Source organism: Galeopterus variegatus, unplaced genomic scaffold (genome assembly GCF_000696425.1).
Source record: "Galeopterus variegatus unplaced genomic scaffold, G_variegatus-3.0.2 Scaffold15514, whole genome shotgun sequence".
In the NCBI taxonomy this organism is placed as follows: Eukaryota; Metazoa; Chordata; class Mammalia; order Dermoptera; family Cynocephalidae; genus Galeopterus; species Galeopterus variegatus.
Window position 1 is genome coordinate 1 of NW_007741625.1, and position 17973 is coordinate 17973.

General features: G+C 49.7%; 1 protein-coding gene across 1 annotated transcript; it reads right to left on the bottom strand.

Moving 5' to 3' along the window:
- Positions 1-3017: 3017 nt before the first annotated feature.
- LOC103582280 (multidrug resistance-associated protein 6-like) lies at positions 3018-15573 on the bottom strand (the record flags this gene model as incomplete). Its single annotated transcript, XM_008563921.1, has 9 exons — positions 3018-3699; positions 3944-4138; positions 6245-6411; positions 6484-6642; positions 8641-8787; positions 9751-9852; positions 11019-11145; positions 13186-13385; positions 15263-15573. Coding segments are annotated over 9 exons (1517 nt in total), but the record flags the coding sequence as incomplete, so codon positions are not given.
- Between the last annotated feature and the right edge of the window lie 2400 nt (positions 15574-17973).

Below are 17973 nucleotides of genomic sequence, written 5' to 3' on the forward strand. Positions count from 1 at the left end.
GGAAAAAAAAAAAAAAAAAAAAAAAAAAAAAAAAAAAAAAGTCTGTTCTCGACCCAGCGGCCATGGTGATCCCATAAAAACATACGTCAATTGTGTGGCTCCTCTGTCACAACCCTCCTGTGTCCCCACTTCACAGTAGTAGCCAGCCTGGACCTCATGGCCCTGCACAACCTGGCTTCCCAGGACCTCTGTCCTCTGCTCCTCCCTCTGGCCCTGCTCGGGCCTCTCCAGCCACTCAGCGTTTCTACTGCTGTCCCCAGGTCCTGCCTTGGGCCTCTCTCTATGCCTGGAAGTCAGCCTCGCTTGTCCCCTTCCCCCTCTGTGTTAGAATGGCAGATCCGTGAGAGCAGGGGTTCATCTGTTTACCCCTTGCTGAATCCCTACCTGTGGAGTGTGGACACAGCATGCACCGATGACTGGCTTCTTTGATCGGGTACTGGGCCATCTCCTGAGGGTGAATCATTAGGGCCTCTGTACAACTGGGGTCATCACATCCAGCTGGCTGGTGGTTGCGAGGGTGAAAGCAGGTCAGGTAGAGCACCCAGCACCATGCCTGGCTGAGGACACCTTCATACACAGTGCTGCCATTCACTCGCTCATTCATTCATCCGTCCGTCCGTCCATCCGTCTGTTCGTCCGTCCGTCCATCCATCCATCCAGCCAGCCAGCCAGCCAGCCAGCCAGCCAGCCACACAATCACCATCTACTGAGCCTACGTGCTGCGGACTGTACTAGGTTTTGGGGAAATGCAGTGGCACATGTACACAGAGCCCTTGGCTCAAGGAAAGAAGGAAGCCCTTTCCTTCCTTGTCCTTGTGGTGAGATTCCAGACTGGAGTTAGCTCTTATCAGTGAACTGAAGCAGCAGCACTGTGGCCTAATAGTGGAAACACAGGCTCTTAAGCCAGACTGCCTGGGTTCAGATACCTACTTATGCTCTGTTTTCTCTACAAGAGACCTTGTAGCCTAACCACAGCACACCCATAAAAGGGCCCCTGGTAGTACCCTCCTCATCAAAGGACGCTAGAAAGGGGCCGAATGATGGTGCCCTCGTCCTCTGGTTGTGAGGGTTAACCGAGTGACTGTGGGGCAGGCATTTAGACAGTGGCCGGCACTCTCAGTTGTGTGTTTGCAGTGACAAGGTGGATGGGGGTGAGGTTAAAGAACCTACTGGAACAGACACTGGCCAAGGAAGGTCAATGTGGCCTTGCTGGATCTAACCATATTCCACCCGCCAGCCAGGCCCTGCTGGCAGGAGCCCATGGCTGGGGGTTAATAGCCTGGGTGGCTCTGCTGGTGTGGCTGGTCCCCAGGTTGCCATGGTGTGAGCCCAGCAGCAGCTTGTCAGGTCTCGCAGTGCTGGCTCCCACGTGCCAGCCACCTTCCTGGCAGACGCTGGCCCATGAAACAGGCTCTGGTGGCCCTGGAGCAATCCCGGCTGAGTTTGCCAAATGCACAGCAGCCTCTGCCTGTGACCACTCTGTGGGGGATGCCAGGCAGCTCAGCTCCATGCGGAGAACAGAAAAGTGCTGTAGTGGTGCCTTCCCTTTCTCCGAAGGACACCCCTGTCCCCACATCCCCCGTGATGACTTGGAGGTAGGCCCGGGAGCAAATCCCCGCTGTGCCACTAACTATTTGGATGAGCTTGGCAAGTTGTGTCAACTCTGAGCCTCAGTTTCTCATCTGCAAAATGAAGCTAGTAATAGGTGGTAGCAGCGGGTGTGGGGCAGGTGAGCCAATCTTGAAGGTATCAAAAGAAGCTTCTGGCTACATCTTGGTAAAAGGTGGCAGAAGCTGCAGTTAGATCTAGATTTAGATTACTCTGGGCTGAAGGGAGAAACATAGGACCCTGTGACAGAAGGGACCATCAGAAAGTCCCCATCACCTGGCTGAGGCTTATCAGTCCCTGTGTTCTGGAGAGCAGGCTGGTGTCCGTGGGCCCCTCCTGACACTGCCACAGCCACTGCCCAAGTATCTGGTGGATTATTGATGGCAGGGGGGCAGCTTAGACCACTGATTCCTAGCCAGGTGATTCTGACCCCTCGGGACATATGGCAGTGTCTGAAGAAATATCTTCACCACTGTGGTGGGGGGCAGGGCAGGCATGCTTCTGGCATCCAGTGGGTGGAGGTCAGGGATGCTGTGACACATCCCACAGTGCATGGGACAGCCCCCCATGGCAGGGAATTACCCAGCCACGTCAATAGCGGTAAGGTGGAGGAAGGCTGTATGTACCCTCCCCACTTCCCGTGAGCACAGCACATTTCCATGCATTAACTGTCTTATCTCTGCAGCAATGCCATTATGTCGAGCAAAACCCTGGGCCAGCATAAAGTAAGGATCGAGGGAGCTGTCTGGTTTCTCAGGCTGCCTTCACAGCTATCTGTGTGTGACGTTAAGCTAACCTCTTTTAGACTCTTACTTCCTCTTTCCTGCTGCCTGAAGCTGGTTTGGGTCCAGTATTAGAATTCTGGCCACTGTGAGAAACAGGCATGAGCGATGCTGTGAGCTGTGCGTTGATTGTCCTTGGCTAAAACAAGCACATGTATGAAATGTGCCAAATCCTGGGTAAATTCTCCCAGCGGGGGCTGAGGAGTGCAGGCTCCTCTCCTCTCATTTTGGCAACTGAACATGTGCACTGTTCTTGCTCGTGCCCAGAAAGGGCCCATCCTTGGTGTGGGGGGACCTGGCTTGTATGTCCAGTTCAGACGAGATGCCCCTTGGAGCTCATCTACAGGGGCATGGAACAGCAGGAGGTGTGGGCAGTGGTTCCCAGGGCTGGCCGCACATTGGAATTGTGTGGGGAGCTTGACAAATACACACCAAAACGGAGAACAGATCAGTGGTTCCGGGGGAAGGAGGGGGTGGAGTGTGGGTACAGAATGACAACAGGAGGGATCCTCGTGGCGACAGGACTATTCTGTATCTTCTCTGTGGAGGTGGCTGCACGAACCTACGCATGTGATCAGATCGCATGGAACTAAATACACACACAAATGAGTACGAGTACAGTGGGGAATCTGAACAAGATGGGTGTATTGTGTCAACGTCAATATCCTGGTTGTGATGTTGTACTGGAGTTTTGCAAAATGTTGCCATTGGGAGAAATGGGGTAAAGGGTACTCGGGATCTCTCTTATTATTTCTTACAACTGCATGTGAATCTAGGATGATCTCAAAATAAAAGGGTTAATTTGTAAAAAGTACACTTGCCAATGCCTGGCCTCACCCTGCCCCAGCCCCAGGGATTCTGATTTAATTGGTCTGGGGTGGAGCCTGGGCTTGGGAATGTTTTTGAGCTCCCCAGGTGAGTCCAATGGGCAGCCATGGCTGAGAGCCATTAGCAACTTTGGCTCCAGGGTGGACAGGGTTGGATGGGCCTTGTCCAGGCAGACCTACAGGCTGCTGGATCCTTCCAGGTCTGATGCCCTGTGACAATCATCCACTTTCACTGGCATTTTCCTCCCAGAGAGCAGAGAGGGGTCTAGACTCAACATCACATGGGGCCATCAATGACCCCCAAGTCACTTGCATCTCCAGGACTGCAGGCTCTGTGGTCTGGCCTGGCAGGGAGACAGTTGAGGGGCCAGACTCAGACCAGGCCTGACTCCTGGGCCAACCTATAAAACAGGCCCTTCTGGGCCAGCAGCTGGGCTGGACTGCCGCTCTCTGCCACCTGTCCCTCGTCCATGACCAGCACCCTGCGGGGGAGAGGGAGACAAGGCTGCTTTTTGGACCCCAGCCCAGGCACTTAGTAGCTCTGGGATCCCAGCATATCTGCCCCAAGGTTTGCCGCCCAGGAGTCTGATTTTCCTTGTAGCTTCCTGACCTTGACAGCCACATTGGAAGTATCTGCTGGGCATGGGTCCTAGGCATCCCTTCCCCTCTGACCCCTGTGGGCAGGGAGTGCACCTGACACCTTCCAGCTGCGGGAGGGCGCTTTACCTGGTGCAGCCCATCACTGAGCTGAGGCGGTGTGCGATGAGCAGGACTGTGCACTGCTCAAACCAGCTCCCAAGGGCGCCCTGCATCTGGAGCTCCGTCCCTGGGTCCACAGCAGCTGTGGCCTCGTCCAGGATGAGGATCCGGGTTTTCCGGAGTAGGGCACGTGCCAGACACAGGAGCTGCTTCTGACCCACGCTGGGAATGAGTGGGACAATCAGGTCAGAGATACATTTGCCTGTATGTCACAATTTATAGGACATCCCCACAAATGGGTACTGGGACAGCTGTAGAAGTGGGGTGCCAGCGTGGCTGCACATCCCCACACTTGGGGTCTGTAGTCTACAGAGCTCAGGGGAATCCTCATCTGGTTGTCTTTGAGCAGGATGGCTTTAGGCAAGCAAGTCATTCAACCCATTTGTGCCTTAGTTTCTCCACTTGTGAAATGGCTATTTTCTATTTCCAATCATGGCTATTTCTGTTTCTCTTCTGTGGTCCTTGTCATCTGTCAGACCCATTCTAAGTGCTAGGGTATATATTGACTCCAGTCTCGTAAGGACCACAAACGTAGATATTGTTCTCTCCTTTTGCCAGAGGGGGAAACAGATGCAGAGAGGTTAAGTGGCTTGCCCAAGGTCACAGTGTTAGTGGTAGAGTCAGAATTTGAACCTAGGACCTCTGATTCCAGAGCGTGCCCCTAATAGGTCCTTCTTCACTTAGTTGTGAAGATGAGAAAAATCATATAAAACTGTGTGTGCTAGTTGCAGAGTAACCCCTTGGCATGAAGTAACTTCTCTTACTTTGATGACAGATGGGGAAGTTGAGGTCCAAGATCATGCAGCCAGTAAGACCCCTGACCCAGATGGGAACTGGCCCCTGGGGACCCAGTGTGGCAGGGGCTGTTTCCTGCCACACTCTGCTTCCTCTCACAGCAGAACCTTCCATGTAGAAGCGTTTCTTCAGGGAACCAGAACCTACTATGGCCATGCAAACATCAGGGTGCCTGGGCCCTGCTCCAGCCTCACCACTTAACAAGCTGGGCAATCCTGAGCAAGTCTCAGGCCTCAGATTCCTACTCTGTGACATGGGATTAGTGAGAGTGTGGCTCTGAGGATTAAAATATTTATTGCTTCCTGTATGCCAGACATTGTTTCAACAATTTTACTCACATGACTCACTTAATCCTCACATAGGTAGCTGGGTACGATTAGCCCCATTTTACAGATGAGGAAACTGAAGCACGGGAGATTGAGTAACTCTCCCAAGATCCTACAACTGTTTTGAGCCCAGGCAGTCTGGCACCTGTTTATGCACTAACCCACCAAGCTACACTGCCTCCTTTGTGCTGGAACCCATTACCTTCTATAGTCCCTTCTCTGAACACCCCAGGACCAGATGGATTTACAAATCCAGAACGTCTCAATTTTTAAAAAGGCATACACCTGTACACCTATGTTCATAAAAGCATTATGCACAATAGGCAAAAGGTGGAAGCAACCAGATGTCCACTGGCAGATGAATGGATAAACAAAATGTAGTCCATCCATACAATGGAATATTTTTCATCCTTAAAAAGGAAGGAAATTCTGCCACGTGCTACAACATGGATGATCGAGGACATCATGCTAAGTGAGATAAGCCAGGTCCCAAAAGACAAATACCGTATGATTCCATTCATAAGAAGTATCTAGAGCAGTCAAACTCATAGAGACAGAAAGTAGAATGGTGGGGAGCAGGGGCTGGCGGAGGGGTAAATGAGGAGTTAGTGTTTAACAGAGACAGTTTCAGTTTTGCAAGATTAAAAGAGTTCTGGAGATCTATTGTACAACAATGTGAGTGTGCTTAACTCTACTGAACCATGCACTTAAAAATGATTAAGATAAATTTTATGTATATTTTGCCATACTTAAAAAAATTTTTTAAAAAGGCATACACCAACAGCCCAAGTGGGTGTGGGGTTAGCGTCCAATATCAAACACATTTTTTTTATGTAGTGAAATAATACTGAGGGGAATAAATAATGACTGTAAGTAGCCTCATGTCAGTTGAGGTTGGGTTTTGCCACCAAATAAATTTAGGAAGCTAATTTAAGAAAAAGAAACTTGGTATCCAGAGACCGTGCTTGAGTTTAGAACTGCAGATAAGGGATGGATAGGATGTATGATTATTAATAGAATAGGGTGGATAATCTCATGGCGGGAAGCAGACTTCCTGAGGTCCCATTCAATGCCCTGGGGGGAGCCTGGACATTCTCACTTCCACCCCAGCTCCCTACAGGTCCTGGCTATGGAGGGGTGACCATACCTCAGGTCGTCACCTTGGTCGGCACATTCATACTGCAGCTGGCCGGGCAGGCTGGCCACCAAGGCTCTGAGCTGCACTGTCTCCAAGGCTGCCCAGATGGCTTCATCCGTGTGTTCATGTAGCAGGTCCAGGTTCATCCGCAGAGAGCCGGGGAACAGGATGGGGTCCTGGCCAGGAGGGGCAGCGGGTTAGAGCAGGGTCCCACCATGCCTCCCCTCCCCCCCTGCCACTGGCCTCACCTGGGGGATGACAGTGATCCTGGACCGCAGTGTGTGCAGCCCCATGTGGGTAATGGGGACCTCGTCGATCCAGATCCCGCCCTCAGCCGCCTCCTGGAGACGCAGCAGGCCCCCCGCCAGAGAAGACTTACCGGCCCCGGTCCTGCCAACAATGCCCACCTGCCAGAGGGTGGGAGGTCAAGGCCTGCTCTGACCAGGCCCGGCCAGAGGAAGGCGGGCCACAGCCCAGACAGGTCATGGCCACCACAAGGTACTTCAAAAAGTTCACAGAAAGATTTGTATCATCTTTCAATTCTGTCTTTCCACAAATTTTTCAAAGTACCCTCATATTTGGGAGACATTTCCCCATACCCAAGATCCATCCATCTGTCCATCATCCTTTGAGCACCCATCCTTCCATCTACCCTTCCATCTGTCCACCTTTCCATATATCCATCCATCCATCCATCCAACCTTCCAGTGCATCCTTCGCTGTCTTCCCTTCATCCTGATCTCTCCCATCTTTCCATCTATTTCCCTCCTTCACTCTACACCCCCACACTTCCTTCTGCTCCTCTGTCTTTCCTCACCTTTGTATCCATACTTCTCCATCATCCCTCATTCTTCCGTCTGTCTCTCTGTTCTTCTATCCACCTCCACACCCTATGCACCCACCCCCCACCCGATGCACCCACCTCTCATCCTTTCCTCCACCCCATCCTGGCTATCCATCCATCATCTTTTCTTCCATTCATTCCTCATCTTTCCTTCTATGCATCCATCCACACTTCCTTATTCTTCCTTCCATCTCCATGTTTTGTCCATCCTCCATCCTTCCTCCCATCCTTCTCTCTCTCGCTACTATTGCGTCCTCAGTGTCTGACACATGGGAAGGTTCAACTGTTTAATAAATGAATGAAACGTGGATTACCCCACTGTATGCCAGGTACACTTTTAGGCACCAGGAATAAAGAAATTAGAGTCCTTGCTCTAGAGTGCTCACTGTCTGGTCTTGGAAATAGTGCAACTGGGTAATCTTAATTTTAATATAGTGTGATGAAAAAGCCCCAGATCTGTAGTAATTGAGGTAAGTAAGGAGGTGCTGTTCATGCTGCCTGGGATAGGGCTTGATGGGGTAATCAAGGAAGGCTTCATGGAGGAGGAGATACTTGAGTGGAACCTTAAAGGATGAGTAGGAGTTTGGGGAGGGGGAAGACTCCAGGTAAATCACACCAGGTGGGTTTACGAGACTAGGGAGTTCACTGAGTTTGTAGCACCATGTGCCCACCTGGCCCAGAGGCAGCTACTCTGCAAATGTTGGCTAAGCCCTGGAACAGTAATCAATGAGGGGGTGGGGGTGGGGGTAAGGCCTGCGTTAGGCAGGGCCTTGAATGCCAACTGCAGGAGTTTAGACTTTACCCTGAGGGAAGCTGGGAGCTGGTGGAAGGTTTCAAGCAGGGGAACAATGGGCTCAAAGATCACAAGAGAATAGACCGCAGGTGGTGAGGCTTGAAGCTGGGGGCTCAAGTCGGGAGCCTGGGGCAGTGGAGGAAGGACAGGGAGGGCAGCAGGGAGGAACTGTCTGTAGTGGGGAGAGGGGAAAGAGATTCAACGAAGGGGCCTGACTAGGTATCTGTAAAATGGGGTATTAGTACCTTCTTCATAGGGTTGTTGTGAGAGTAAAAATGCAAATAATAATTAATAAAAGCAGTAGTAAACATCCTGAAGTGCTTACTATGTGCTAGGCACCTTATATGTATTAACTCAAAGTTCACAAAAACTCTATGAGGTCAATATCATTATTCCCATTTTACAGATGGCAAGACTGAGACTGAGACATGAATTGACTTGCCCAAGGTTGCCCATAGCAAAGCCAGGAACCCATCCCATGCAACTGGATAATGTGTATGGAGGAGCATTTAGCATGCTGCCCAGCACGTACTAGGTGTCCAATTAATGTTAGAGAAAGAAGGAAGTTGGAGAGATGCCTCCTCATCTGGGGACATCAAGATGGATGGGGAATGTCACCAGATGGAAGCAGGTTTGGGGAAGATGAGGAGTCCAGTTTAGGGTGTGGTGGGTCTGAAAACTAGGTGACCTGAGGTGGGGACATTGAGGAGGCAGCTGGTGCTCAGGGTCTGGCCTCCATGAGGAAGACGCTGGGGGAGAGCCACTCACCTTCTCTCCAGCATGGATCTTGAAGGATACACCCCGCACGGCCAGTGGGAGCTCGGGTCGGTATCTCAGCCCAAAGCCCTGGAACTCGATCTGCCCCCTGTGAGGCCAGGGGGGCTGGGATGCGCTGGTGGGAAGCCTCCAGGGGGCCTGGAGCAGGAGGGGACACTGAGTCAGAGGAGCCTTCCTCTAGGGCTTCTCACAAGATGGCCCACCTCTCTGAGCCTCAGTTCCCTCTTCTGCAAAATAGGCATATTTATTGCTATTTTATAGAGTTGTTATGTGAATTAAATGAGAGAGGGTATGGCACATAGCAAGGCTAACAAAAATAATGTCTGGAAGCATAAAAATAATGATGCTGTTGGCTCACTTTAATCTCTTTTATTATTAACCACTGTTTATTGTGAAAAATATCCTCTCTTTCTGTAGTAAGAGTGGACGGTCCTTTTTGTCTCTGTGAAAAGGACAGGACTGTATAGTGTGGAGACCAATGGTGCTATTTGCTATTCCTGGGATCTTCAACAGATCTTTCTACTCTCTGGAGCCTTGGTTCCTCCACCTGGGAAATGGGGCTAATAAGAGGAAGGATTTATATTGGATGGTTACAGTAGGCCAGACACTGTACTAAGTCCATTATTGCAGGATCTCATTTGATCCCCCCAGTAAACCCAGTACTATTATGTTCTTGTTCTGTTACTATAATGTTGCTGGCATGTTGCTATCATGTTACTGTATTGTTGCTATCATGTTGCTGATACATTGCTGCTATGCTGCTGTTCTGTTACTGTAGTGTTGCAGTTATGTTGCAGTAATGTTGCTGTCACTCTAATATAATGTTGCTGTTACACTGCCCTGCATTGCTGTTCCTCATGGCCCTCTGTCACTCAGATGGGTGACCTGCCTTGCTCAAGCTAGGAAGCAAAGGAAGCAGGATTTGACTCTGCTCCACACCCCACGCTCTTAACCACTGCTGTCATCTTTGTCTGGCCTACAGTGGTGCGGGCTGAGTGGGGGGAGAAGAGGGTGCCCAGGGCAGATGTCAACCTGGGCCCCACTGCCTTGCCCTGCACATTCCAGCTGGGGCACCCCCCTGCCCCGTCTCCCACCCATCACCTCCTTGGGTATCCGAGCATAGTCTTTCATCCGCTCCACTGACACGATGCTGCTCTCCAGATCTGTCCAGCTGCGGACAGCCCACTGTAGTGTCTGGGTCACCTGGTATGAGAAGACACCTCAGGCTGGATTTGGGGAGGCCACCTGCAGGCTTGCATCAGTCCCCCAAGGCAGCAGGGCCTGGGAGGCCAGACCCCGGGGGAAGAAAGAAGGGACACAAGAATGGGATGGTCTGAGGACCAGGGTCCAAGGGGATGGGATTTGGCTTCAGTCAACAGGAGCCCTCCCTTCCTTCAGTAAAACCAGAGTATTCGGAGCAGATAGGAAAACTTCTTGATACTGGTGGGGAGACAAGACCAGAGAGGGCACCTGGGCCTCCCAAGGACACCCAGCAGGACCCAGGCCTGCTGATTCTGTTCTGACAGTGTCCCCGTAGGGGCTAGACAACCACTGATTTCCCATTGTATTTGGAACTGCTCCAAGCTCCTCACCAGGGCCTGTGAGCCCCAGCCCTGTCCTCTCCCCACCTTGTTCCCTCCACTCCCACCCTCACCCACCCTCGCCAGCCACACCCACCTTCTTGCTCCTCCTCTAACACCCCCAGGGCCCTTCTTCCTGCTGTTCCTTCTGCCTGGAGTGCCCTCTCCCTGGTCCCCTCCCTCACTTCCTTCAGGCCACAGCTCATAGGTCACCTCCTCAGAGAGACCTTCCCAGGCTGCACAGTAGAAAAATACCACGCCCTGTCCCGCCCCGTCCTCTTACTTTATCCTTAAGCTTAGTTGCTGTGGTTGTCTCAGCTGTAAAACAAGGACAGTAATAGTACCTCCCTGATGGCCATGAGCAGGATGAAATGAGTTAATATTTATACAGCTCCGAGAACGATGCCTCATTCATAATGATGCTACTTACACGTATATATACATATGTAGATGTCATGCCCTGACATGACATGCTGTTCTCCATAGTGAATACAAAGTTAACCATGCACCAGAAGTGTGCTGTATATACTTTGTCTCAACTAGTCTCTATAACATCAGAAGTGATGGGATTGTTCGCCCGTTTTTCAGATGAGCACACCGAGACTCCGAGAAGGAGGATTCTTGCCCAAGTCCTGGCAAGATTCCCTCAGCTAAGTCAGCTCTTGTAGAGCTGTGTTTTCCTCACTGGTTGGTAGTTTGGACTTGGGTGTCCTTGAAGGTCCTGCTGGCAGGGGTCTGTCTCCAGTTTTGCCTACACCCCTGAGCCCAGGTTGGGGGTGCTGGGAGTACCTGAAGGGCGGCGGAGACAGAGAAGCCCACGAGGCCGGCGCTGAGGTGGGCCTTGCTCAGCACTGCACATGTGGCAGCTGTCAACACCAGGCCATTCCCCAGGAGCTCCAGGTTGGCAGCGAGCCACCTGCGAAGGGAGGCAGGTAACAGTGGGTTGGTGGGTGCCCTTGTTTTCTGGGACCTGCTTCTCTGGGTACAATAACAGGTCACGTGCTAGCTCTGTACCCATGGGGGTCCCAGCAGTAGTCTTGTCTACATCCAAGACCCCACCCAAACTCGGTGGCTGGGAGAAGGTGACGTTGTTCCGTGTCACATGAGCCCAGCTCAGGTCCTGGCACACCCAATGCTTGATAGAGCTTTACTGTGCTGCTGCTTTTCTGTCCCTGGGATATAGCAAGCCATGTCCTCTCACAGTTGCCCCAGCCTGAACCCTGACCTCCATCTTCATGTTGGCAACATGTCCATGTACAAGTTGGCTCGAACATCACCTCCTCTCAGAGCCCTCCTTGATTGCACCTCCTTTTTCTTGCTAACGTCACAGATGATGTCCTTCACAATGGTCATCAATCTATAACTAAACAGTTGAGTCAGTTGTTGACTATGGGTCTCCATCAGATCGTGAGCTCCACAGGGACAGTGACCTTGACTCTCCTTCTTGGCTCCCCCCTAGTACTTAGCACAGGATTCAGCATATAGTAGGTGCTCAACAAATACATCTTGAATGGTTGAATAAACAAGCACTCCTCTTGTTGAATTCCTACTCTACCATCCATTCATTCAATAGATATGCACTGAACACCTACTGTGTGACAAGCATGTTTGAGGTGCTAGGGACATAGCTGTGAACCAAAAAGATAAAAATCATTGTCCTCAGGGAGCTCTGAGCTTTAAAATATAACATCTAGTCCTCCTAACATGGTGGGTGGAGGGAATTGTTTTTCCCATTTGACAGATGAGAAAACTGAGGCTAAGACTGTTAGGCACTTGCCTAAGTCACACATGTAACAAACGTCAGGATTCGAAGCCATATTTCCCTGACTGATGCAAGAAAGCACACACCCTTTCCAAAAGCTGTGTTTCAGTGAACAAACTAATGAATGAATAAATGATCAACAACCCACCTAGGGTCTGTCACTTCGTAGCTGGCTAACCTTGGGAGATTCCCTTCACTTTTAACCCCAGTTTACCCATCTGTATAACGAAGTAATACATGGCCGATTACAGTTGAGAGAATTAAACAAGATATACCATGTACAGCACGAAAATAATAAAGCTTTGCACACAGTAGGTGCTTTCTAAATGTCTGTAAGGTCCCTCCTTCCTAGGCCAGGATACAAGGAAGGGGCAGGTCAGGTCTCCCAGTGAACATGTGGAATTGAGATACTGTCCACAGTTACAGAGCCTGACAGCCCCAGCTGGCTGGGGACCTGGGAAGAAAGGAGAAAGGAATTCACATTTATTGAGTACCTACTGTGTGCTTGACTCCATACTCTGATACTAGACTGCCTGGATTCGAATCCTGGCTCCATTATCTAGGTATTAGCTGTGTAACCTTGGGCAAGCTTCCAAACCTCTCTGTCCCTACGGTTCATCATCTACAAAACAGTCTCTGCCTCATGGGGTTGTTAATAGGATTAAATAAATTAATCCACATAGATTGCTCAGAACAGTGCCGGGCATGTAGTAAGCATGTTACAAGTATTACCTATGAATGTATTTTTTAAATCTTCATAGTCACTTTATAAGTATGATCCCGGTTTGACAAATGAGGCTCAGAGAGGTTAAGTAACTTGCTCTACATCAGTCAGCCTGGTAAGTGGTAGAGCTAGAATTTGAACCTGTGTCTATCTGTGCCCAAAGCTTGTGTTCTTGTTTAGTACTGGAAGGAGGCTAAGAATGCTTACATAGCTGCTCTGTCCCCAAGGCAATAGAGGCTGGTCCAGTTGCCTGGCAACAGAAGCTGCTTCTTGAGCTCCACTCATCTGCCCTTGGGGATCTCTCAGGCCAAGTTCCACCTGCTCACAGTGCGAGCCGAGAGACTGCCTGTTGGATCTAGCCTCAGCTTTGTCCCCCCACTTGCCGTGTGACCTTGGGCAGATCACTTGACCTCTCTAGCCACACATTATGACCTCAGGCCTCACCCGCACTGACCCCAGGCTCTTCCTACCTGTCGGCCACCAGTCGCGGGAAACTGACCCTCTGGCTTTCATCCACGTGAATGTCGTTCTGAGCCACAAAGTGTCCCTGGGCTTGGAACGCCCTGACCACTGTGCTGCCCTGGAATGTCTCAGCCATGTGGGAGCAGATGGATGAGAATCTGGCTGACTCCAGGCGTCTCAACTGGCATGAGCTGGCCACATATAGGCTCTGAGGCAGTATGGGTGGGAGAAGGGAGGGAAGAGAAGCCTCAGACACAGAGAGATGGTTTCCAGAAGGACAGGGAGCCCCAAGTACAGGGTTCTAGACCAGGTTCTGTTATTGGCTTACTGTGTGACCTTGGGCCAGTTGCTTGCTCTCTCTGCACTCCAATTTCCTTGCAGAATCAGAGTTCCATGGTTCTTTTGAAAATCATCTGAAGAGCTTCAAAAACTTACATTGCCCTACTCCAGAACTACTGAATCAGAATCTCTGGTGATGTCATCTTGGCTTTGGTATTTTTAAAAGGCCTTTCAGGTGATTCTAATGTATAGCTAGGGCTGAAAAACCACCAACCTAGTGTAAATGTCTCATTGCCCAGCACCAAGGCCAACTATTTCACTTAGGACTAGTCATGGGGAACAAAATTGTAATGGGTAACGGAGGTAGTTGGCCAAATCAGGTTCACTCATGTAATCCAAGGGTTACACCAGGTGGCAGGTGACACACAAATAATATGTGTTATTTGGCTTTAGGTTGCAAGTCGTGTGCAGGAAAGCAGGCAGGGAGGAACCTGCATTTGCTGAATACCCAAGCTGTGCACGAGGCTCTTTCCAAAAAGCGTTTCACTCATGTTAGGATGGGCATTAGTGTCATTCATAGTTTACGGGTGAGAACACCTGAGGCTTGGTCTGAGCTCTAAGTAGCTGGTCTGAGCTCTACAGCCAGTGGCAGGGCCTGGGTTCAAACCTATCTCTGCTGACTCCAGAGCTCACAGAAGCAGCCCATCCCCAGAGTCAGGAGGACTTAGAGAAGACTGGGATAGCTGTGGAGGACAGTGGTGGCCATGGCTTTTGTCTGACTACCACGTTTTCTTTTCACTCTACTTCTGATTTCCTGGGGAAAGGTCTGGGTGGGGGGTATTGTTAATCATGGGACCTGATCATAGAGGTGGTCCCATGACCTAGTCTAGTCCATCAGAGTACTCTGTCCATTTGGTCACTGTGATTAATTCAGGAATAGGCACATGACTCATAAAGGGCCAATCAGAACCTTCCCTGGGATTGATATAATACTGAGCCAGAGAAAAGTCTTCTTTGTATTGGGTTTGCTAAGGAGGAACGATGTGAGTATAGAGTTGCTGGTGGCCATCAGACCTGCCCCCCATTAAGAAAGCATGTGCAAATTTAGGCTAAGCAGAGCTGAATCAGTGATTCTCAAACATTAGCACTCATCAGAATTACTTAGAGGGTTTGTTAAAGCCCAGATTGCTGGGCCCCACCTCCATAGTGTCTGAGTCAGTAGGTCTGGGCTGGGGTCCAAGAATTTGCATCTACAGCTCCTGGGTGATACTGCTGCTGGTCCTGGGACCACACTTTGAGAACCACTGAGTGAAGATATGGAGAGAGTAACAGTGTCTTGGTGACAACTGGGCCCACTGCATCTAGGAATGCAAGCCATCCTTTTTTTTCTTTTTTTTGGTGACTGGCCTATATGGGAATCCAAACCCTTGACCATTAGTTTTACAAGCCGTTCAATTTCATTCTTTTGTTTAAGCTCATTTAAGTTGGTCTCTGGCCCTGGCAAGTGAAAGAATCTGGCTTAAAACAATAGTCTTTGAGACATGGCAATGCTTTCCTGGTTTCCAGATCATTGTAGAAGAGGCAGCCACAGCAGGACAAGATGCTAGTTATAAAGAACATTTGGAAGATGGAGACTAGTGTAGATACTAGAAACAGACTGTGGTGTCTCCACCCTTGGGGATTCTTCTAGGGGCAGCCCCCAGATGCTCAGCTGGGCAGAACCTCTTATTCTGAGTTCTGCCTAGAGACAGAGGCCTGGCTGGGGTGACTTTGAATGGCCCCAGGAGCCTCCCAGCCTCTCCCTACCTGAAACCCAATGTAGAGGAGCAGCAGTGGCAGGATGGCCACAATAGCCAGAGGGGTGGCCATTGTCACTACCAGGATGACCTCTAGGAGTCCAAAAGCATAAATCAGCAAGGACCGGAATTTGTCTGGGATGTCCACATCCACTGTGTCTGTCTCCTTGGAGAGGCGATTCAGAAGGTTCCCGATGGGCGTCCGCTCAAAGAAGCTGATGGGAGACCGTACCACGTCCCACAGAAGCTTCTGGAAGAGCAGGCTGGATGCTTGGACACCACCTAGGAGCACCGTGGCCATGGAGGCAAACAGCCCAATGGCTAGGGAGGGAGAAAGCATCATAGCATGAGGGCTGGAGTCTCCCTGGGGAGCCTTGGGCAGATCTCCCCAACCACCTTGGTGGCCACCCTGATTGATTATCCCTTGATGGACCCACCCTCTTGGGGGTTGAATAGTGTCTCCCAAAATTCTTGTCCATCAAGAACCTCAGAATATGACCCTATTTGGAAATGGTCTTTGCAGATGTAACTAGTTAATGATCTTGAGATGAAATCTTCCTAGATTTAGGATGGGACCTAAATGCAATGGCTGGTATTCTTATAAGAAGAAGGGAGGACACAGAGATACAGAAGAGAAGATGTGAAGACAGAGGCAGAGATTGGAGTGATGTGTCCACAAGCCAAGGAATGCCAAGGGTTGCCGGCAGCCACTGGGAGCTAGGAGGGAGCCATGGGGTGGTTTCTTCCCTAGAGGCTCCACAAGGAACCAAGCCTGCTAACACCTTGATTTCAGACTTCTTGCCACAGAACTGTGAGAGAATAAATTTCTGTTGTTCTAGGCTACCAAGTTTGTGGCAATTTGTTGTACTAGGAAACTAATACATGAGGGTACTTCAAAAAGTCCATGGAAAGTTTCATATTATCATTAGTTCTATTTTTCCATGAATTTTTTAAAGTACCCCCATACACCCTTCCTCCCAGTGCTAATCTACGTGCTTGAGAAGGGGCTAATTTCATTTATCTTTTGACTCTGGTGTGGGGCAAATTTCATCCCTGGCCAATCTGAACCACTGCGGTTGGTTCAGGGATAAACGTATGACCCAAGTCAGGCCAATGAGAGTGAGACCTGGGTTTTTGCTAGAACTTTTGGGAAAGAGGTACTTGCTTTTTTGAGGTGGCCAAGCTGGAACTGTGGAATATCACCTTGCCACCAGCAGGGTAGCCTGCCTGGACAAGAAGCTGCCACAGAGGAAGGAAATGAAGTAACTTCTGACAGCCTTGTTTGGACCCCTGGATCCAGCCATACCTGAAGCTAGTTATCTACAGATACCAGTCCCATGAGTCAATAAAGTCTCCTGTTGCTTAAACCAGTTTGAATTGGAGCTGAATTTTCTGTTCTTTGTATTCAAAAGAACCATAACTAATCAGTCTCTCTGGGCTTCAGTCTCCCCATCTTTAGAATGGGGATAGTAAGACCTGCTCTTCAGTATCAGATGAGGAACGATGTGGATGAATTTTGAGAGGGGAATGTGCCATCTGAATGGGGATTTGTGTTAATTTCATGATTCGGCTAACTCTGACAAATCATTTTCTAATTCCTCTTGATTAAGTAACTGCTTATCTTGAGTCTCCACTATATGCCCAGCTCTGGTGAGCAGGTCTATAGATTCTCAGGACTAGAAGGGTTCATGTCTGATGTCTCCATTTTACAGAGGACACAGGCTCATAGCATTTTGATGATGTGGCCCAGGTCCTCTAATGAATCAGGCTGAGTCAACTCTAAAACAGTGCAATCGCCCTTTAAAGATGAGGTTAAACTCACACGTTCACCCCCGTTATTCCCTTCAGCCAGGCCATGTTTTAAAGCGGGAGAAGGATTAGGGGTGAGGAAAGGGAGACAGGAGGATGCTGGATGTCCTTATAAAAGGGCAACATGAGGGATCCTTGTGGGGATGAGACTTTGTTCAGTATCTCAGCTGTGAGGGTGGATGCAGGAACAGAACCTGCACAGGTGATAAAATTGCATAGAAGCAAACACTCACACACATGCAAGTAAAACGGGAAATCTGAATAAGATCAATGGTTGATCAAGATCAATATCCTTGTCAAGATACGGAACCAACCTAAATGTCCATCGACAGATGACTGGATAAGGAAACTGTGGTATCTATACACCATGGAATACTACTCTGCCATAAAAAAGAATGAAATTCTGCCATTCACAGCCACATGGATGAGCATGGAGAATATTATGCTGAGTGAAATAAGCCAGGCACAGAAAGAAAAATATCACATGTCCTCACTCAGAAGTGGGAGCTAAGAGAGAAAGAAGGGAGGAAAGGAAGACCACAGTGGTGCGCTGGACTTGCAGAGGGAGGGGACAGACGAGTGGGGTGGGAAGAGGGGGAGGGAGATGAAGGCCGGGGATTAATTGGGTGTGGGACACAGAGAATAATCACAATTTGTGGTAATGAACATGCCGATAGTATTGATCTGGCCATCACACCTTGGGCACAAGTGGTGACAGCCAGCTTTGTACCCCATGAATATCCATAACCAATAATAATAATAAAAACGTCCTTGTGAAACTGTACTATCATTTTGCAATATTGTTACCATTGGGCGAAACTGGGCAGAGTCTACAATGAGTTCTCTGCATTATCTGTTGCAATGCATGTGAATCTACAATTATTCCAATAAATAATTCAATTAAAAAAAAAA